Source organism: Lagopus muta, chromosome 17, assembly GCF_023343835.1.
Source record: "Lagopus muta isolate bLagMut1 chromosome 17, bLagMut1 primary, whole genome shotgun sequence".
NCBI lineage: Eukaryota > Metazoa > Chordata > Aves > Galliformes > Phasianidae > Lagopus > Lagopus muta.
The window spans coordinates 6,890,746-6,912,265 of record NC_064449.1 but is presented as its reverse complement, the minus strand read 5'-3'; the positions used below and the strand labels follow the sequence as shown (position 1 = coordinate 6,912,265).

The 21,520-nt window shown below is 48.8% G+C and overlaps 3 protein-coding genes across 3 annotated transcripts; 2 read left to right on the top strand and 1 right to left on the bottom strand.

Annotated features, from left to right (window-relative positions):
- The first annotated feature begins 3,366 nt into the window (after nucleotides 1–3,366).
- On the top strand, nucleotides 3,367–11,599 carry LRRC43 (leucine rich repeat containing 43). The gene is made up of 13 exons (XM_048963798.1): nucleotides 3,367–3,657; nucleotides 3,741–3,983; nucleotides 4,287–4,397; nucleotides 4,524–4,663; nucleotides 5,122–5,360; nucleotides 6,366–6,538; nucleotides 6,955–7,075; nucleotides 7,288–7,427; nucleotides 7,566–7,655; nucleotides 7,933–8,142; nucleotides 8,637–8,715; nucleotides 10,530–10,724; nucleotides 11,494–11,599. Exons 1-12 carry the CDS (start codon nucleotides 3,367–3,369, stop codon nucleotides 10,691–10,693), a joined length of 2,001 nt encoding a protein of 666 aa, XP_048819755.1. The 3' UTR covers nucleotides 10,694–10,724; nucleotides 11,494–11,599.
- B3GNT4 (UDP-GlcNAc:betaGal beta-1,3-N-acetylglucosaminyltransferase 4) lies at nucleotides 11,096–13,844 on the top strand. Its single transcript, XM_048963799.1, has 2 exons — nucleotides 11,096–11,441; nucleotides 11,564–13,844. Exons 1-2 carry the CDS (start codon nucleotides 11,426–11,428, stop codon nucleotides 12,622–12,624), a joined length of 1,077 nt encoding a protein of 358 aa, XP_048819756.1. The 5' UTR covers nucleotides 11,096–11,425; the 3' UTR covers nucleotides 12,625–13,844.
- Nucleotides 13,845–15,457: 1,613 nt separating this feature from the next.
- Nucleotides 15,458–20,520, bottom strand: DIABLO (diablo IAP-binding mitochondrial protein). The gene is made up of 6 exons (XM_048964228.1): nucleotides 20,238–20,520; nucleotides 19,746–19,866; nucleotides 19,238–19,369; nucleotides 18,196–18,306; nucleotides 17,579–17,675; nucleotides 15,458–16,634 (listed from the first exon to the last, which is right to left on the bottom strand). The coding sequence occupies exons 1-6, from the start codon at nucleotides 20,504–20,506 to the stop codon at nucleotides 16,420–16,422; spliced, it is 945 nt and encodes a 314-aa protein (XP_048820185.1). The 5' UTR covers nucleotides 20,507–20,520; the 3' UTR covers nucleotides 15,458–16,419.
- Between the last annotated feature and the right edge of the window lie 1,000 nt (nucleotides 20,521–21,520).

The window sequence follows — 21,520 nt, the reverse complement described above, 5'->3', positions numbered from 1 at the left end:
TGTCATACAGGTAAAATTTCATCATGCTTTGACAGTGTTTTTATCTGTTTTAGCAGAAAAGGTTTAGATTTCAAGAATGAATTCAGGGGAAATGTTTTACGCTGATTTTTTATCAGTGCATTCCTGGGAACACGTTCTCAGGAATTGAAACTTGCCTTCAGCACTGATCCTTCGATTCAGTTCATGTTTTTGCTGTCTCCAAGGAAAGGCTGAGCAGGATTTTTTTTCAGAAGTGCCCCTGGCTGCCCTAGCATTATGGTCAAACTGAAGAGTAAGGCAGTCCTCTCTGTCTACCCAGTGATCTGACTGAGCACTGACACTGGTTTCATCCACAAAGCTGCCTGCTTCAAGCTCAGTGTGAATTAGGAGATGATGAAAAATGCATGAATCTGGAAGGCGAGAGCTGCCTAACCATCCTAGACAGTGCTCCAACTCGATCGTAAGGTAACGTGATATAAATGCCTTCCTCCTTATATGGGCTATTGGGAGGTGCCTCTTTCAGGTTCTAACCCAAATATTTATTTTAAGCTGGTCTTTCTATTACTATTTTAGAATAATTCAAGGGATTCCTCCGCAGTCATAGGCCCAGAAAATGCAAAATAGTACACTTACGTAGTTTTTGAACAAGGTAGTTGCTCGCTTTTCGAGGACTAGAAGGGGCTTTATGCTGGTAGTATATTGCTTCTGCCTCTGTCCTATAGTAGTTTTCCCTTCTTCTGAGGCAGCTCTTGGTGCCAAGGAGACCAAAGGAGCCAGAGAACAGAAGAGGAAGATCGCAAATGTGATTTCTGCATTCAATTGAAGAAGAGGAAAAAAAAAATACACTGAGTACAGTCTCAAACCTCTACATCATTTTTGCAAAACTCACTGGTTTTGTGCACCACACGAGCGTTCTGGAGCATATGGACTTCAAGCACCAGAGTGAAGGAGGAGCATCACCCATTGTAGCTGTGCAGCAAGGCTAAGTTGCACCCACCTGCTCGGCGTTCCATGGTGGCTCAGGCAGCAGGAGTCTTGTGAGATGCTGGTGTTCAAGCTGCTTGTTGGCTGGAGAGCTGTGGATGGGGACAGCTTGGTGGTGTTTAAGTACCATGACTTTTGCGTCAGTGGTTCTCCTCTGGTTTTTTTGCGGATGCTGGTGTGGGTTTTTTTCTTTTCTTGAAAGATTGCATCAAAAGTTGGTTCAAATGCGTCGTCACTGATTGTGATCTAGAATGCAGTTTCGAGCTGACACGGATGGTGTCTTGTATCATCAATTTGACTAGGAGTTCAGGATGCTTGGCTTAACCATCCCATCTAAATCCTTGGGATCTCCAAACGGTACAATTTAGAGCATGAATTCTGTTGTGTTCTTCCTCAAACGTGATGAAGTGTGCAAGTACACAACTGGGTTCCTGAAGGCAGCAACAGTCTCCTGCAGGGGCCAGTGCAAGAGTGGGCCAATGCTGGATGCAAAAGAACCCACGAGGGACTCGTATGCAAGGCAGATCAGGCTTTGGATGAGTGTGCATAACCCTAGCTGGATCTCCATAACACCTCGTGTACCAGATGTAAGCCCCTGAGGCATGCCAGCAGAGGATGCCCAGGAACCACCTCTCAGCTTTTCGCCTTCTCTCTGACTCTGCTGAGGCTGTTTTCTCTGTGCCCAGTTACTAAAGGCAGGAGAACCTTATATGCAGCAAAACAGAAAGCCTGTTCCTAGCACTCAGAAACACGAGCCTGTGATCAGAAGAGGAGTTGCAGATCTGCTGATATTTTAGGACAGAAATTGAAGTAGAGGAAACTCTCATGAGTACACCTTTGTGAAAAGGTAGAGTGACAAGCTTTCACTTGTACTACTATGACTAGAGAAGTAGAGAAAAGCTAGAAAGTAGTGAGAGATTCAAAGACAAATGCATGCCAGGTCCAGAAAACTTTCAAGGAGCAACATTTTGGGAGTTAGTGTTTTCTGTGTGAAATTATCCATCTGACAATGAAAGGCCTGACGTACATAAGTTCCTATGGTCTCAGGAACTGCTTACTAGGAATGAACTGATTCCAAAGGCTTGAAAGGGAAAGGCATTTCCCCTGTACCATGTTGTGCTCAGGTCCAACTGGGCTGTGACTTCAGCCTCAGTGGTTGGCCTAAGGCCATGTTACTGAGCTTCACAAACCCAACAAGGTTCTTTTACTGCTCTCAGCAAGCCTGGGACTGAAGCAGAGGGGTGCAGCCAACCCATGGTGTTGAGCTGCTCTGTCTGGGAATAGGACAATGTTGTTGCACAACCTGTGTTCCTGGTGCTAAACAGAACAAACAGAATATGTTATCATGGCCTGAGATGTGATGTACGAGTACCGTAGAGTGCTGGAGAAGAAGCAGGAGAGCACAGTTCTGGCAGAGACTTCTTTTATTTAGAGTTACGTGTTATTTGGAGGTACATATTTCTTTGCAGAAGGTTGCCTTTAGGAACATCTCAACAAAGATACTGATGAGTATGGGTGGCTCCTTTCAGGTAGGAGGACTGCATCTTGGAGGGATACTTGTTTGGAAGTGCAGAAATGCAGTTGGTGAGATTCCTCATCTGCATTGCAACAGCAGGAGGCCATCAGGCACTGCCAGTCCCTTCCAGTGGCCCCAGGTGGGTGCCACAGGGGGGATGGATGAGGAACTGCAGCACTGTTCCTCCTGATGCAGCAATTAGTTCTAGAACCAGTTCTAGATTATCCCTGACGCAACTGCAATACAAATAAAGGAAGCTTTCATCTTGGCTTTTCTGCAGAATAAAATTCAGCCACTGGCAACGCTCTTTCAAAGAACTATAGAAAGTTTGACTCATTTTCTACTGGACTGAGGTTTGCCTGGTTATTCTACTTCATGCCATGCCCCAGTCTCATGCACGCTGCGCTTGTCCTTCCCTATCTGTGCAGCTGTGATAAGCTGCTGAGCTGATAAGGGAGCAGATTGATATCCGTCCTGTAAAACCCTGCATGAGTGGAAGTTCAGCTTTCCACCACGTAATTGCTAGGCGCTGCAGAGCATCTGCAATTCATTTGGTGAAATGTTGCTGACATGGGTCTGAACACTCCCCAGAGTGGAATCTGTTTCCGTCACCTCCACACCTATCACTGGAAAAAACAAAGAATCCTCTTGAGTGCAGAGACCTGAATCTGACCTCAGACAGAGCTGGGGCTTTTGTCCCAACAGGCAGCTACTTTTTCCAAGCAGTACTTTTAGCCATGAACTCGGTTTTCCAATAAGGTGCTTTTACAGCTTGCAGCTCACAGAGAACACGATTTCTTCCTCCCTGAAACTTGAGTGACACTCAGGATATAGATAAGTGAAATGGTAAATGCCATGTCTCAGGTCCTCGGCCGGGGAACAGGGCGATGCTGCACCCCACGCATGCCTCCTGCTCTTTTCTTGCTGGGCTGCAGCCCCCAGAGCCTGGAGGAGTCCCTCAAAGCCTGGGATTTCTACCCAGCTTGCAGCCCCATAGAGCGCAGTCCGCAGTCCCCAGGACATCCGTGTCTGTGTCATTTCCTAGCGACGGGACGCGTTGCCAAGAACCAGAGAATTCCTGCATGGCAGCGCCCGGCCCTCACAGCCTCTCGGCTGCTTTTCAGAAACACCTGCGGCGCCTGGGCCTGCGGGACTTCCCCTGCGGCCTGGGCAGCTGGGTAGGGGCTGGGGGCACGGCTGTGGGACAGGGAGCATCTGGAGGGGTTGTGCAAGGCGCTAACTGTTTCTCCACTCTCTGCAGAACAAGTCCCGCTTTGTCACGTATGCAGGCTCCTCAGGGCAGGAGGAGGAGAGGCTGCTGGGTGAGGAGAGCCCTGAGGCGCTGCTGGAGCTGCTGCGGGACCCGCGCAGCCCCTGGGCCCTGCCAGCAGGCTGCAGCCCCCAGGACCAGCGCCTGCGTGAAGTGGCAGTGCTGGCTCCCCAGCTCACCTGCGGCACCCGTGTTCTCCGGCTCTTCAGGTCCCTGCGGATTGTTGGCAAGGATGTAAGTACAGCAGGATGGCAGACAGGGATGGGCTGGTGCACACAGCACTGCCTGTCTCCAGGCCAGGAAGCCGTGTCTTCCTACTGAAAGGGAAACCATCTTGGGAAAAACAGTTTCCCCAACCCAGGGTCTCCCCAGATTCTTTTATTGCAGCTGGAGTAGAGCTTCTGGTTTCCCTGCTCAGTTTGTTATGCACTAACCTGTGTTACACACTTGTATGGATCAGCACTACGTATCTGTCAGTTCAGCTTAGGTGGCATGAGATGTCTCTGGGACACTGCGACCAAACCTAGCTCTTTGCAGGTGGAGGAAGTCGATGAGGAACTGTTGCAGTTACAGCACCTGGAAGAGCTCATACTGTGTGCCAACCAGATCAGCAGGATCACCTCAGCCAACCTGCCCCGAACACTGAAGGTGAGCAAGCAGTGCCTTGTGATGATGGGATGGGGAGAAGGGTCCCACCTGGGAATGCCACACAAGTTGAGCAGCTCAAGACAGATCGTTCCAAAGGGTGTTTGTTGTTCAATCTATTCTGGGCAGATCCTGGAGCTCTGCTGCAACGCCGTGTCTGATCTGCAGGGTCTGTGTGCTCAACCTCCTCCAGAGCTGCAGCACTTGGGGCTGGGATACAACAGGCTGCATGGCCCTTTGCAAGACAAGCACCTCACTGCAGACTTCTGGTAATGCCACAGCCAGATGTGTGCTCCTGAAGGCATGTGAGCAGATGTGAACAGATGACCTCCAGCCATCCAGGGGCCTGCATTAAGAAATTACAGCCCTTCAGCACCCTGTTCGGCGCAGTTCCCATGTTTCTATGCATTTCCTTTTTCCCATGCTCTTCCCAAAGGCCCTGCTGGGAGTCCTCCCTGAGGAAGGGCCTAAAACTTAGGCTGTATCACTGACTGATGTGGTGGGGTGGTTAATGGATGCTAGAGTAAAAAGAGGCTTAATTATGGGGCAGACTGGCAGTGGATTGTGTGGCTCAGGAATTTGGAATTGGCTACTGGTGCATTCTCCAGTTTGATTCAGTTTGTGCCACTGCAGGTTCTTACGTGGAGGAATCACAATTTCTGTTTCTTTTCTTGATCCTCAGAGGGGTGTTGTTTGCCTACCCTCATTAATGGATTTTCTCCTTCAGGCCAAATCTCATCTCGCTTGACCTGAGCTTTAATAATCTAACGGATCTGTTTGGGCTGGTCTCCCAGCTGTCCAGTCTGAAGAAGCTCCGCACCCTGGTGCTCCAAGGGAACCCACTGGCTCTCATTCCCGCTTACAGAGGCTTCGTTGTGGACAGCCTGCCCAAGCTTTCCTTCCTTGATGACATCCACATAGGGCTCGACGAGAGGTACCAGTTCCGTGGCTTATCGAAGCAGCCAGGTGAGCCTTTGTCTTAAACCTACTGGTGCTGAACCCAACATTCAGGAAGTGGCTTCATCATGGTGGATCTAGGAGTCCTCAGGACTTACTGTATCCAGGATTGCCTGTCTTCAAAAGATCTTTCTCTGAGTCTTTTTTTTACCCCATCAGTGCAATGAAGGCAGCAATGCTGCAAATGTAGCAAAAGACAGTGAGAATCAGTTATCTGCTACCTGAAACGTACAAAGTACAAGATTAAAAAAGTTTTCATGCTAATTGTGTGACGGGAAGATAAGTGAGGGTTGTGTGAACCATTACTACGTTGGATCAAAATCTGCCCTGGCTCATGCATCCAGGATCCTCGCAATCCAGGGATTTGGCACGTGTGTCTCACTGTGGAAAACTCAGCAAGTAGGGAATGGCTGTGAGCAGGATCTCTATGCCAGCTGATTCCCTCTGATTCTTCTGGCCCTGCAGAGAAGAGGCTGGAGGAGGAAGTCTGTCATAAGGAAGTGCTCACCCAAGGCTGGTCTGGAGCAGGGTGTGAACAATCCAGTCTGGTTTCTGTAGCACTGGCTCAGTGTCATTGCCTGCCCCTGTCTTTGCTTTCTAGACCTGTCTGGTTTCACACTGTGTGTTTCCTTCTTGAGCTACTGAAAGAACATCATCTGGGAACGTGCTCTTGTGTTGCACTGCCAGCACAAATCGGTGCCACCTTTGCATGTGGCAAATCCCAGGCAGGGGCAAGGGCAGGGGGCTTCAGTGGGTGGGAAGGCCTTGATGGCCCCCCACTTGATGACGTTATGCACTGGTAGTGCGTTATTGAGTCAAAAATGTTAAACAAGAGCCAAAGCAACTGAGCCAGATGTTGTGTGTGGCTTTGGAGTGACCTCATGTGGCTGTGGCTTGTCACAGCGTCTGCAAAGGAAGGCAGGGAGTTATGCTAGGCAGTAGAATTTGACATCCTGGATGTTTCTGCTTGTTCTGTGCTTTTCTTCCTCCTAAGCAGGGTTGTTTTCCCTTTAGAGCTGATAAAAAATGAAGCACAAGTGGTTGTGAGCATTGGGAAAATCAAGGGAGTTCCTGATCCTAGCACGCTCCAGGAGCTGGAGATTGGGTCTGAGGCACCAGTGATCACCTACAGCTACTGTGTGACCTACGAGTTTGCAGCAGAGGAGACTGAGGATGGTGGCACTGAGGTTGGTGCTTAACTGAGCTCCTGAAAGCAATAGGCACTGGCAGGCCACGGTGGTGGGGACATCATCTCCAGAATGCAGAGCGAGACCATTCATAATGAACTACCATGGGCAACTGTAGTGCTAAGAACAGAATTCACACCTGGCCACATCCAGCAGCACCAGTCTATGCTGACCACGTTCCCTGTCTTTTCTGGGGAGCACTGTTCTGCACGTGGAAGAGCATTTACAGCTCTCCTACTGCTGGGTGCTGCAGACCACTCTCCGTTACTGGTGCCACTGTGCAGCTCACCTTTCTCTGCCCTTTCTCCTGGTGGCTGGAATGGGCTGGGGAATGGAATTTCAGAGGCATGCTATCTTTGAGCCTGATGCAAGCACAACCAGACAAGCTCTGCCAAGAGGGAACATCTCTGTTCCAGGTAAAAATTCATCAGAGTCCTGTGGTGGCCACTCTGGATGTGGACAACTCTGCATGGGACTTGAGGGAAACAAAGGGCCAGCAGGAGGGTGCAGCCATGGAGGACCCTGCTGCACATACTGGTAATGAGGATGGTAATGAGGCCTACATCCCCTGGCCGGGGTGGTTTATGGCTTTTCTAGAAATGTGGCATCAGTGCATCCCTTGTGGCATCAGCCACAGCTAGGCTGTTACTGAGGTTGGTGGATAATGAATTGGCATTGGTGTTGTCCTGGAGCCATTCCTGTCCTCAGGAAGTAAAGGTCTCTCTTCAAAAATCTTTGTCTTTGCACAGCAAAGGTGTTTGTCACCCCTGGAGAGCCCTGGGCAGAAACAATTGACTGCAGCTACAGAAAAGAGCACACTGCCAAGGATTTAGTGGGGCTGAAGGACTACCTGCGAGCTGGAACGATTGTCTCGGTAGTGGAGGAGAAGGTGGGCACGTGGAAGGTCTGGTGAGAGGGACAGGGAGGAGAAATTGCTGCCGGGGGAGCCGGCAGTGGCATTAGAAGGCAGACTGGACTCCCTCTAGGAGGCAGCATTGCGCAGTCCTGCAGTACCTCTCTCCTGCAGGTGCTCTGGTGGCCGGTCAGTGCTGACTCCGAGGAAAATGCAGTAAAAAGTGGGAAGGAAAAACGGGGGCTAAAGAAGGACAGCGCCAAGGTAGGATGCTGGGAGGGAGCAATGTCCAAATACCATCTGACCTGTAGGAATAGCGATGAGGGAAGGACAGACCTTCTGTGTTGGTTTTGGGTGGGATGGTTTTCCTCCATCCTATACCTCTAGCCAAGGTTTCTTGTGCTATGGAAAGAAGGCAGCAACTAGTAGTATGCATTTTGGATGTAGATATGTGGGCTAAGGGCTGGGATGGAATTGCTTTCTGTCTGATAAAGGGACCCAATGCACAGCTGACACTTGTGTCTGTACTGGTGCCCTGCAGGGTCCTGGGCCCAGAGACAAGCAGAAGAAAAAGAAGAAGGAGAAGCCACGTGAGCTTCGCAGTGACCCACCTATTCAGAGGATCCTGGGCTCTGAGAGGGTGGCCCTGGATGCCTTGCTGGCCACTGAGACAGTGGTGGCAACTGTGTGTGACTTCGGGATCCTCATCACCGAGCAGCTGCTGCAGTCACCGAATCAGGAGGAGAAGCTGGTAAGGAGCTGTCCTAGGGGGCAGGGAGACGTGGCTGAGGAAGGGGCTCAGCACATCCTGCCCTGCAGCATCCTCACATCCATCCCTCAGCACCCTTCTCCATGAAATCCTCCTGAAATAACCTTGCTGGAGAAACACCTATCTATATAGGCGTTGTTATTTAATGTTATATTAGCAGTAAGTACTATTATTTTTCATGGGCCTCTGTTAAGAAAACAGATGACTCTATTTTTCCATCCAAAATGAAAGCTTTTGCTTCTTCCGATGCTCTTTCTCTCAAAACAACAACACACAGCAGCTGTTCTGAGGCTTGCTGTTTCCTGGAGTCCCTTCTCTTCTCCAAGCATCTCTTCTGCTATGTTCCTGTTTCGTCATGCCTTTCTTCAGCCGTTTGAATGCCGGTGACAGAACCCAAGCAGCAATGGCTGTCACAAGATTGAATGAGGGCAGCGAATTTCGACACCGCCTGACTGTGGAAATGTCTGTCTCCACAGGACAAGAAAAAAGGCAAAGACAAGAGCAAAAAAACAAAAGCAAAGAAGGAAAGCCAGAAAGCCACAGCGCCTGCCAAAGGTGACCGAGGGCTGGCTGGGCAGAGCAGTATGTGTGAGCAAACAGCGGCAGTGCCCAGTCCTGCAGCCAGCTCTGTGGAGCTGGGCACTAACTCATGTCCTGAGCCCTGGCTGTGAATGCTGCCATTGATGCTGTGGGACAGGAGGGTTAGGCACACACCCGGGGACCTTGTTGTGTCTGGGCACGCACTGAGGGTGGGCTGCTGGCCTGCGTCCTGGGAGCAATGAACACTCATGGCTCCTTGAGCCAGGGAACAGGGCAAGGCAGGTTGTGGGGTGAGATATTTGCTGCCTGTTATTTCAGCTGCCAAAAGCAGCCAGTGGCCTGGAGTGGTGCGGGCTGCTGGAGGGGTGATGTCTGGGATACACAATCAGGTCCTCATCCATTCCCAACTTATGTCTCAGAACACTTTGCAAAGAGGATTATTGTTCTTTCTAGTTGAGAGACAAAATGCACAGAGAGCCCTGGGTGCCCTGGCCTGGCCAGGAATAGACTCCACTCTGCTGTCACACTCAAAGAGGCAACCCGTCCCCTGCTCCTTGGTGCAGAGCTCATGGTTGTTCTATCACCAACATTGCCTGGGCTGCTGGATATAGACCTCGCTCTGCCTCTTGCAGGGATTTATTTTTTTGCTACAGAAACAGCAGCACCAGCACACCTGTGCAGGAGCAGGAGGAATTCTGAGAAGGATGAGATAGCTGAGAGAGATGCTGAGAAGTCGCTCGTGGGTCAAGGAAGGCTGCCTAAAAGAAGATTACACCCCTTGAATCATCACTGTGCTGGTTCCCCATCATGCAGTGCTCATTTGCAATATGTGCTCAAATTGCAGCTGAAGTAGTGAGATGCTGTCATGCGACCGATGCTTTTTTCTTCTGTTCCACATGAGTGCCTGTGTTGTGTGCATGCAGCAGCCCTTCCTTCTAGCTTGAGGAACAAACCCTGTGTGTTGGGGGTTGCATGGCCAGCACAGAGAGCAGCTGCTGATACAGGAAACACCGAGTGGTCAGAGACTCCAGGTTAATTTGGAGTCCCAGTTCCCTGGTGCAGGTTGGCGATGGCCACTGAGTGCATTTTTCAGAGTGCCTCAAAATCTGTTGAACCCGCAGCTCAATACCCCAGTGCTGACAGCCCCCGTGGCTGTGAGCTTCGCTGTGACTCATGCATCACTCCAACCACAAGGCTGTGGGGGCAGGTGGGCTGCTCGGTGTGTTGTGAGTCACCAAACCGCCCCGTGTCCTTTGGTTCCTTTGGTGTTCGTTCCCCACCAAACTGCTGTGGATTAATCACAGAACTGTAGGGGTTGGAAGGGACCTCCAGAGATCATCGAGTCCAACTCCAATCCCCCTGGAAATGCAGCAGCGGGGCACTGGGCAGCCTCCCAGCTTGGAGCTGAGGCTGATTTGCATCCCTCGGCCGGCACATGCACACGAATAATAAATCCTCTTAGGGACATTGGGATCTCTTCCAGGCAGCTCAAAGAGGGAAGGCAGGGAGCTTTGTCTCGAGCAAACTATTTGCCCGGGCATTGAAGGATGTCTTCGGAAGTAGTCTCACGTAGGTCTCACTTTAACCCATGGAATGATTTAGTCCCATCTCTCTTTTTTTTCTTAGAAATTACAGAGCGATTTTTGCAACAAAAAGCAAAATTGCACGCAGATTGATTGCCTTCTTACAGATGCTTATTATGCTAAGTCGTATTCAAATAGCTTTTCCCTCAGGGCCCCGCCGTGAGTGCTAACTTGGTGAGCATACCCCCATGCACACAGCTGCTTTTCAGGCTACAAAGACAGAGACTGATTTACTGTTTTCCACAGGAAAGAGAAAAAACAGACGTTCTGCTGAGGAGGAGGAGGAGGAGGGATGTGGGATGCAGCCGGTGCCGCTGACAGTTGAATTCCAGATGCAGCTGCTTCGGTGGCCCGCGGCCGGCACCCAGCAAGGGGAGAGCATGACCGAGGCTGCAGGGAAAGCTCAGTGATGCGTCCGTAGCCAAAGAGCGAGCAGCAGAGGTCAGTGAAATAAAACCCGCAGGGATGCTGCCATGCTGCTAGTTTGGCTGAATCAATGGGGATGGAGGATGGCTGGGGGGCTCCTGCGGGAGCTGCAGGCGGTGGGCGGGGAGGGACGTGGGTGTGAGGTGCGGCTGTGGTGCGATCTGCGTTGTGCGGTAGGAGGCTTGAGGTGCAGTGCTGTGTGTGTGCGCGCGAGGATGGGGGCACGGTGTGCGCGGTCATCTGGGCTGCAGCGTGCTGTGTGTGCGGGGATCGGGGCGTTCGGAGGCGTCGGATCCCTGGGCGGGCCGGGGGGCGGATCTCGGGGCGGGCCGGAGCTCCTGGGCTGCTCTGCGCGGCTGCGAGTGGAAAGCGGCCGTGCGGTTCTCAGTGAGTGTCGGTGCGGCTGCGGGACGGGCCGGGGCTGACCGAGCAGAGCCGAGGGCGAGCAGCGCGCCGCGGCTCCCGGCCGAGCCGTGCTCCCCCTGACCAACAGCTCCGGAGCCCGGCTCCCCGCTCGTGTCCTGGCCGGCAGCGCCTCGCTGCTGCTGCCCCTGCTCCGAATCCGCAGTAAGACCCAGAAAATTCGGGATGGGAACGGTGGGGAGTGGTCCCTGCGGCACCGGCTGCGGCATTTCAGTGTTTCGCTGTCCTTTGCTGGGATCGTGTGCTCCGCTCCGCCTGCGGAGGGCTGCGGCTGCAGGCATGGGTGCTCTAGGATGGGAAATGGAAAGTGTAAGTTGGCTCGGTTTCACTGTTAAATGCTTCTCTCTCCTCACTCGGACAGGGCCTGCATTCTGCACCAGAGGTTGCAATGTATCCCAGGATTAAAAGCCTTGCACTTTCTGCCTTTTCAGTCACGCTGCTGGCATCTCTTTTTTACATCAGGAGAGAAACTAAGCTGCTAACGTCACCAGAGGACCAGAAGGTGGATGTAGCAGATCCCAAGCCTTTGGTTTTGGGCAATGCTGAACCCAGCAACTGTTTGCCTGACTTGGCCGTTGCCAATTCTTCTGTCTCCCTCCCAGAGCTTCACCGTGTCTTCCTGACTTACAGGCACTGCCGAAACTTCTCCATCCTGCTGAAGCCTTCCAGGTGTAGCCAAGAGACCTTCCTCCTGCTGGCCATCAAGTCTGCCCCAGTCAATATAGAACGGCGGGTGGCAATCAGGAACACGTGGGGCAAGGAGGTCTCCATCGGCGGCAGGCGCGTCAGGCTGGTGTTCCTTCTGGGGCGCTCGGAGGCCAAAAACCAGGTGCAGCCACTGCGCCAGCTGCTGGCTTATGAGAGCCAAGAGTTTGATGACATCGTGCAGTGGGATTTTGTTGACAACTTCTTCAATTTGACCCTCAAGGAGCTGCATTTCCTCCGCTGGTTTGTGGAGGACTGTCTGAAGGCCAGGTTTGTGCTGAAGGGCGATGATGATGTCTTTGTCAACACTTACAATATTGTGGAGTTTCTCCGGGATTTGAAACCTGAACAGGATCTGTTTGTTGGAGATGTGATCGCTAACGCCCGGCCCATCAGGAACACAAAAATCAAGTACTTTGTTCCCGAGTCCATGTACAGAGCTTCCTTCTACCCTCTGTATGCAGGCGGAGGGGGCTACGTGATGTCCAGAACGACAGTACAACGCCTCCAGAGCACTGCAGAGGGCATGGAGCTCTTCCCCATAGATGATGTCTTTGTGGGAATGTGTCTGGCAAAGATGGCAGTGGTCCCAATGAACCACGCTGGCTTTAAGACTTTTGGGATCCAGAGACCTTTTAATCCTTTCGATCCGTGCTTGTACAAGGAACTGATGGTTGTGCACAAACTAAACCCAACCGAGATGTGGATCATGTGGACGCTGGTGAGGGATGACAGCATTAGGTGTGCGGTGTCAGTAACACACTCCTACAGAAGGGGCTGGAAGTGAAGCTACGTCTGAGCACAGCGGCAGCTGGCTGTTGACAGATACAGGGTACTTAAACTAAAAATCAGGTTGTGGTAGAAGTGTTTTCTACTAACAGGTTATACTTGAGCCATGGGGTTTTGTTTTGCAGTTGGTCTTTTTCTGTCAGTGGGTTACTGAGGTGGTTGAATTGTCATGGGAAGGGCTCATAGGTTGGAGATGCAGCACAGGAACTTGGCTTGCTTCCTCCTGGCCGTGCTGGAACCTGGGTGAGCCACAGCATCCACAGGTGACGTGAATGAAGTGCCACCTCCACTGGAGGCTCGCAACACTGAGACTGGTGTCTAATTTGTTCTCTTGTAGGGAAGCTCGTGATGACTAATGAGTGAGTGTACTTGAAATTAATCTTTTGAAATCAAGGCAAGGGTAGAACAGAGGCCAGCGTATGCTGCTGTGTGCACTGCAATGCAAATCTACTGTCCCAGATCAGCAATCCTGCAGGTCCTACAGGACAGCAGGAGAAAGGGAAAGGAGTGGGAAAAGGAAAGCAAGGCTTGGAAACATTTTGCATTAACACAGCACAGTGATCACCCAGTGATGTGAGGGACTGGGCTCCAACTCGAGCCATTTGATGTTACAGAAGTTAATTTCAAGCTGACTTGCACAGGAAGCTTTTGCACACTTTCTGATTGGGTTTCAGAGAAGTGTGTCCTGAGTGGTAGTAAAGCACAGTGGCTGCAGCTTTTCAGGCTGTGTGGGAGGTGTTTGGGATTTATTTGGTTTGTTTGGTTCTGTAATGTTGAATATAAATAAAATACAGTTTTGAAAATGTTTTTATGGGAATATTCACGTGTCTCCTGAAAGCTGAAAGAACTACAAGCAAAAAGAGGCTGACATCTGGCACTGGGTATGTGCAGGAAGGAGCCATCAATATTAAAGAGGATGGGGTTATGTAGAAATGGAAACTTGCCACATCCTCCTCTGTTCTCACCCCCCCAGTCCAGACATGATGTACAAATATGGAATCAGCAATTCAGCTGAGTGCTCTGAGTAATTAATCTGAGAAATGATTAAATTGAAGCTAAGTCTTGCTTATACTTCTATGAAGCTTCTCAGCTCTAGGGTGTCGTGCTGTGTGTGAGCTGGCAGTGACCTGGAAGCTTTAGAAAAAATCTAAGGCAAAAGAGGAAGTGTACAATTACAGAAATCAGAGTGTTTTGTGTTGTGCAGCTCATAGCTGTCTTGTGTTCTGTCTCACCAGTGTGAACTGGAGTTTTCAGAGGTGCCTGGGTAGTGCTACAAGGAGGAATTCCTTGTTTATGCTCCTTAGAGACCTGAAGACACCCCTAGCCCAGAGATGTGACATGCATCCTGTGGAGGCTGGCTGCCAGTGTGGGGTGCAATACTGTTAGTTCTTGCTTAATAGTGTATTTTCTTTGCTGCCTTAGCTTCTTAAAGCACCAGGTGTAGTTTTAATTTAGCTTACTGTGTGACCCAGGCTCTTATAGCATGAGTTGCAACCCCAGTGTAAGCTTCTTCTGCTAGGTGTCAGTAGGTGTGTCTGAGGAAATTAAGGGCGACCTGTGTCCATCCTCAGCAAGCTCTTGAACAAGCTGCTAGCATATTTCTCACTGCAGCCCGAGCAGTATTGTCTGAGATGCTGTCTACAAGTAGCTTCAGATTGTCTTTGTAAACAAGGTTGAGTATCAGGCAGCAAAACTTGGTTTCTCAGCTCTGTTTTCTGTGTACTACTGCTTGTTCCAGAGAAGGGATGTGACAGAGCAGTTTGGTATGATGTGAACTGCTGTGGCAGCTTTTTTCTGTTCCCCTAAATGATTCCAAACGCAAACTCAGTAACATCATGCAGTGAGTGATGTTGTGGCTCTTCTGGGCTTAAGAGTGTTGGTTAATTCCTGATGTGTAACTCACTTCTCACTGAAGGTTTGGGGCTTTTTCCACTCCATTTTGGAGGTAATGTCAAGCCACTCATGAATCTGTTTGTCTTTTTGATTTGAGCTGACTTGCCACTTCCACATCCGCAAGTCTGAGGTGCATAAAGTCTGGGTCATACTGTAAAACAAGAAGTGGGCAAGAGGGGGTGGGGCAGGCTCTGCAAGGGGAGGAATAGGTGGGAATTTTCCAAGCTCCTGGGTTGATGTTCATCTCCCTTAAGCCAAACCCCTGCGGAAGTATCAGAGTTACTGCAGCATCTTGACTGCTACACAACCTGCACGCACGTTTCAGGCAGTGGTTTGGCAGGAGTTCTTAAACTGCTGCACAGAGCAAATAAGAGCAGCTGTGGTTAGAAGGCTGACCTGAAGCTGCAGTTAGCTCTTAAGGGTGTGGCTGTGTCACATTTACAACTGATCATCTCAAGGTATTAGGGATCTTCCAAATGCTCAGCCCTGAGCCTCCTTTGGGACCCTCTGCCTACTGGCACAGCAGACATCAGCATTTTCCTAGGAGCTTTGATTCCAAACTCTACCATCCTCCTTAGATACTGCAGCATCCAGTCAGGAGCAGGAGCAAAGAAAGGGTGGTTGTTTTGTTTGTTTGTTCTTAAAAACTCTTTTACCTTTTAATCTGTAAGTGTACAATGGTGTGCAGCTGAGATTGCAGTTGTTCAAAGGCAGACAAAATGAGACAAAGGCTCATGTTACAGCTGAAAAAATACCTCATCAAGCAGAACTCAGTTTAGTAACAGCAACTTCAACACAGATGTAGTGCATCTGATGTTAGCGTGCAGTGCGAAATCTTAGGATTGTGTGCCTTCTCAGAAAAACTGATGAATGGGGATTAACTGAGTCCAATCAACACTGATAAAGTTCTATCTCATCAACGCTATTCTACACAGCAATCTCAGCTGAAGTTTTATTGTTTGTACAGTTAACACTGCAAATTTCACATTAAGCTGTTAAGTTAGAAAATGAACACAAAGGAAGATACCTGTGGTTTTGAAGTCTGTAGTGAAACACTAAGATCACAGAAAGAGAGAATGAAGATTATTTTTTGAAACTTTTGCTGGAAAGTGCTCAAATATGTAAAACTCACTTTTGTTGACTGCTTTATAAAATCTGTAGCAGTTTCCACAACTACTTTGTAACCACAATGCCATGAAAATCAAATCTCTTCCTTCCTGGGGAAGGCAGATACATTACAAGTACTGGCTCTTGGGTGAAAGAGGCTGTCATACCAAATTGTGCAAAACTTCTCTAAGAGGAACTTGGGTGACTCCATAGCAGGTTTTCAGCTCTACAGCAAACAATTCCCCTGACTGCAATTAGTGCAATTAGATATAGCTATCAGACTCAACTCTGTTACAAGCCTTTAAGTCAAAACTGAAAACAGCACTTAATCTTTTATCTATGGTAACATTTGGAATGAAATGAATTTGCCCAATTTAATAAAGATATCTACTAACAGACATCATTTACTATACAGGTTAAAACCAGTAACTTTTAAATACACTTCTTTGGTTGATACCTACTTAGGCTCTATGTTAGAGAGCTCTCACAAACATACCAAACCACTGCTAGGATCTTCCCAGCAGACAAAATTAACAAGCTATCGTTGATAGCAATTTACACATTTGCATAGTTAAACACTTAAATAACTGAATCCATAATTATAAACACAGTCAAGGCCTTTCAGATTCTTGGAATTGTCTTGATCTGTAAAGCAAGCCTATCTGAGGGTAAGGGGTGGAAATGGAATCACAGGCTTATTTCAGAGGTTTCCTGCTATCCAACACTTAAAAGTTTGGAACCCTTCAATTTCTGATTGATTCTCACATATTCTAAAATGACACTTAAGTTCATGTCAGTCTTCCCGAAGATAAGGGTCCTCACCTGCATCTGTACTTCCTAAAGTACCCTGAGGCAACGAAGATTCCTCTCCTTGAGCTTTCAGGAGCTCCTCTGTTTGAGCTTCAGCTAACTTGGTCTCTGCCTTCTGGGACAGCTGCCGTACTTCTTGCACCTGTGATTTGATTAGCTGGATGTGGCTTTGAGCTGTCACCGAGGCTTGATCTGCACCTGAAAAGCAGTCATTTAAATATATAGGGTTAGAAGAGAACTGAGCAAACCTTCAATTAAGGAAGGAAATGTCTGTAGTTCTCACCTGCTTTGCTAAGTGTTTTGATGGTTCTTGGGCTATATTAATGCTAAACTCATTTACTGTTGATTTACCTTAACCAATACCCTACGTGAAGATTTTTGTGCCCTCCTAATTCTTCCCTCCCAGCCAGGTTTCAACCAGGATCCAATCAGGCTGATCAGCTTGTGCTGCCGGCCTTGAAAACGAAGCCCTGCCCACTCATTGCCGCAGGCACTTTTGGCTCTCGTGCAGTAGTGGAACCGACCATCATCTGAGACACTGCTGAACGTAGAAACTCTATGCTCCTACAGATTCTACATCTTTTTCAAGTTTCATCAGGAAATTGCACCTACACAGGTAGGCTGTCCCTATGTATTTACTGTTTTCCTTCTTTCTCTGCCCCAATATTTTCTCTGATCTGCCCTAAGTCAGTCCATAGCTCAATCTCAGAGCTATCAAGTCTCTGCACACTTTTGTGAAAGCTTTTATGTAGGGAGAAAACAAAATTTGTATCATAACTGAGTGAAAGGTAAATATTTTCACTCTTCAGTAAAAGAGGATGTAGCTAGGGGCACCAGCTAGGCTCCAGGCATTGAAGCACGTTTGAGCACTGCATTTGAAAATAACACTTTGTCAAATATTTTCTGGCATGGTTCCTATCAATATAAACAATATACGAAGTTTCCAGCCCTGGTTCCCAGGACATCTGTACTAGAGCTGTAGCCAACAAAGTAAGTTCTTAGCACTGCTAACAACCAGCATTAATTCTAAATTGGTACATTATTGGAATTAATATTCCCTCTCTTTCCCAACTCCATTCTCATAGAATAAATACTGCCTACATGTTAAGTGAAGGATTCTCAGTATTTCTGCTTGAGCATACCTGATTGATACGCAGCTTCTGCTGCCATCTCTGAAAGACGTAATGCTGTCATCCAGCTGGATTCTAGCTTTAGGTATTCTTGCTGTTTTGTTGTCATCTAGGAGTAAAATGATTATCCAATTTGACATGAGAATATCTGAATGCTGTTCCAAACAGTACCTCTGTGAAAAGGTGAGCAAGTGACGGTACAGCTTTCTGAGAAAAGCTGAAGAGGCAAATTGCTGACTGTGATACAAGTTGCAGCTAGGTAAGTTCCTCAAAGGACAACCTTGTAGTCTGTTTAGAAAATGGGAAGGGTCTGTGTCTTTGTATGGAATGGATAAGGCATGTGCCAGGAGACTTTGTATGCAATAGTTAGGGGAAGTTCTACCAGACACTGTGTTTGAACAGATACGGTTCCAGGACTCTTTGTATTGAATACGCATGCCCCTCCAGGAAGACCTCTGAACGTGTATCAACTGAAGGCCTTTTTGTGCAACATATGGGAAGGATAGTATCTGCCACACACCCAGTGCTGTTAGTAAAGAATTCCTACTTTGTAACACTCCAACTTAAGACTTAGACAGTTTCCTGATTGACTGTTTTGCGGTAACAACTGAAGGGAGATGAAGGCTTACATCAACTCTGGCTCCTATTACCACCTGCCAGACTGCATCCACTTCGTCTGAGTTCATCTTCCCAAGAAGATTTGTGTATTGCTTGTAGAGAGACACCAACGTATAAACTGCCTGCAAAGGGATCGTTTCACACAGTTACGTGAAAATCTATAGATGTTGGCTCACTGTTAGCTGGTGTTAATGAGTCATAGAAAGCAAAAGAACTAACCTGGCTGTATTTAATCTCCAGTATATGCAGTGGGTAACAAAATCGTTGAATACTTCCCAAGGTGCTTTGCTCTTAAGTTTGCTGTTAAACATGTTGAAAAAAGCAAGGAGTATACTCTGACTCGAGCACCAGAACTTTGATGCTCCAAGATTGCACATCATCATGGGCTTCTCGGGATTCAAAGCATGCAACCACTCTGATTTCCTACTCTGAAAGCCCACTGCTTCCTACCTATGCTAGAACAGTTCCTTGCAGTACCACAGAAATATATTTGTACTGGGAAAAACAGAAATATGTAAAAGTACATTAGCCCATGGAAATTTTGGAGATACCAATACAATTTGCTGCCTGCCTACCACAGGGTCAAAGTACTATTCTTCATATACTTGCCATAGCAATGAGGCAATAATACTTGTGAAATTGAAAAGGAAGGAATGCAAATACTCCTTTCAAATTAGCACTTCTTTCTAAAATTAAAATTGTATCTTGTTGTTTCAAGTTTAAGTATGGCTTATTCCATTCTTCTAATGAAACTCAAATTTATGGACCTAGAAATAGGCACAGAGAGTAAATAAAATATAGGGCAGCATATCCTACGTACTCAATGTGCAGAAATCTGATAGCTGCCCTTCCGTTCTGCTCCAAGTAACTGGTCTGATTTTCTTCAGCCCCAGTTCTGAAACACAAGTCCCTTCAACTTAAGTTCAAGATCAGAGGAAAGGTCTAACAAACCTAAAAATAACTTTAACATTGTAGTAAGACAATAGTGATTATAGAGCCACTCCAGAATTTCCCAGGGACCCAAAAATCAAAGTGCATAATCTCTCATCTTACCTTTGTATACTCTGTCAGTGCTTCAATCAGTGCGTATGTTGTTTGAGAGAGGAGAGTGGAAGTACTGTCTGTTACCAAACAAACGGCTCTCTTAATCAAGGCGTCGTTACTGAGAGAAGCTGAGTTCTGTTTCTGAAATACAACAAGTTTGCATTATCCTTACACTGACTTCCATTTATACATTACTGGTAACTAATAATGATAAGAAAAAGCACCACTGCTAATCACAAGGCTGGACAGCCTAGAGCAAAATACTAGTACGAATTTCTCTGTAAAACAAGGCCTTTTTTTTTTCCTGCAAATTTGTTACTGAACGTAAACACTGTCTTTCTCATTTCTTTAACAACTGCAAGGCATCAACAGCTGTGATCCCTAAGGCAGAACCAAGAAGGTACAAAGGAAAGCGTAAGTACCAGCTTATAAAATGCTAAGTTTTTGAGTATTTGGGACATATAAGGAAGGCTTTCTAACACACAGGGCTGCACGTCCGTCACCGGAGCTCCCTTACCTCCACGACCGGGACAGCACACAGCGCAGCTCCCAGCCCTGCGCCCACCGCGCCGTGCCACCGCCCGGCCCCACCAGGAAGGCAGCGCCTGCTGCTGCTGGCCAGCGCGGGGCGGCCGAGCCTGGAGTGCGAGAAACAGAGCGAGCAGTTACAGCAATTACAGCAATAATAGAGCAGGGACGATCTGCAGCAGCTGGGTGCGTGACCCAGAACGGTGCTGTAATCACAGCCGATGGGCACGCCGGTTATCGTCACGATGCTGAGGTATGAAGGCAAGAAACAGCAGCTGGGCACAGCGACTGTTTGTCTCACCGGGTGCCAACGCATCGCTAACACTGGGTAACACCGACAATCAAGGTCTAAAGCGTGTTTAAAAGCGGAATTATTTCCCTTTATTTTCTGAAAATAACCGGTCGGTTTTCCTCCCACGCTGCATACTCCTAACCCAGGTGGGCACCGCCGCCCCAGCCCGGCCGCCCGTAAGCGCGGTACCTCAGGAGAGACCGCCAACCGCGCAGCCAGAAGGACCGCGCCGCCATCTTGGGAGTGGGCGGTTCGCCGGAAGTGACGTCACGCTGGGGGTCGGTGGTCCGGAACGGCGCGTGCGCGGAGGGCGGGCACGTGGGGAGGGCGCGAGGCGGCGTCATGGGGTAACGGTCGCTGTGTGGCGACCAGCGGTCCTCGGCGCCGCGCGGGAACGTTCCCGCCGCGCTCAGCCCTCGCGCTTCGCACACGCTCGGCTCCCTCCCGCTCTGGTCCATTTCATCTTTACTTTTCCAGAGTATGTGGTACTGCTTTGTCTCTGGCTAGATCTACAGCTGTGGTAATCCCCAGTGTTTCCAGTTAAGGTTTCCTATGCAGTCACACGTGAAAGGCCTAATAAGATAAATTAATTCTGTTTGCACTGCGTATACCAGAAATTCCCATCTGTTCTCTGTGAGACTCAGCTGACATAGTCCAGTTTTAGCAAGGCAGGGCTGCAGCTCTGCCACATCCTAAAGCTTCCCCTGTGTTTTAAGTATTTACTGAAAATCACTAAGCTTTAGAATGCCAAATGGCAGCACTGTAGATACGTGGTTTTGCTGCTCTCCCTCAGTGTACCTCACAGAACTGGAGGAAGCGTTGTGCAGGATTGCTGCATCCCTTCTTTTCCTGTGGGTCCCTGGGCTGGGGAGGGAATCGCTGGGCAAAGCTGCTGGGAAGGCAATGCCTGGGAGGCAACAGAACTGGAAAGAGCAACACAGAATGGTGCATTCATGTAGATGGTATTTCTTTTAATCTTTCTTTTTTACATAAGAAAATAAGATTGTGATGAGGTGGTAACGGAACAAAATGCTTGCAGAGTTGGTGCAGGAGGAAGGGGCTGCCATCCTGTGCGCTGAGCAGATGTGTGGGACGAGCTGTGCGGTGGAGCCAGGTGCTTCTGGGCAGCCCAGGACTGCAGGAGCAGGGAACAAGTTGTCATTTGAGCACCAAGAAATACGTCGTCCAGCCAGCCAGCAGGAGCGCTCCCACCAGCACGGTGTAGCTGAACAGCACAAACGCCAGCAGCTCCCGCAGCACCTTGAGGAAGTGGATGGCAAAGGAGTCCGGCATCGTTCCCTGCAGCACCGTGGTGCAGGTAGAGTGTCTGGGGATGGCTGCAGCCGTGCTCCTCCCCACTCTGTACTAAGGAAAACCAGAAGGATAGAATGACATCTTTCCCAGCAGGATGGTGGAGCTTTAGGGAGAAGTGGTTGTGTTCAGGAGAGGTAAAGGCCACCCATCCTTTTACA

Excerpts from the sequence above, each read along its gene's own strand:
- LRRC43 (XM_048963798.1), top strand. The coding sequence starts at position 3,367 with ATGCTGCACCCCACGCATGCCTCCTGCTCTTTTCTTGCTGGGCTGCAG. Across the intron at positions 7,656-7,932 it reads TAAAGAAGGACAGCGCCAAG|GGTCCTGGGCCCAGAGACAA; the intron begins GTAGGATGCTGG and ends GGTGCCCTGCAG. Across the intron at positions 8,716-10,529 it reads AGCCACAGCGCCTGCCAAAG|GAAAGAGAAAAAACAGACGT; the intron begins GTGACCGAGGGC and ends TGTTTTCCACAG.
- DIABLO (XM_048964228.1), bottom strand. The coding sequence starts at position 20,506 with ATGGACCAGAGCGGGAGGGAGCCGAGCGTGTGCGAAGCGCGAGGGCTG. Across the intron at positions 19,867-20,237 it reads GGTTGGCGGTCTCTCCTGAG|GCTCGGCCGCCCCGCGCTGG; the intron begins GTACCGCGCTTA and ends CTCGCACTCCAG. Across the intron at positions 17,676-18,195 it reads TAATAGGAGCCAGAGTTGAT|ATGACAACAAAACAGCAAGA; the intron begins GTAAGCCTTCAT and ends TTTTACTCCTAG.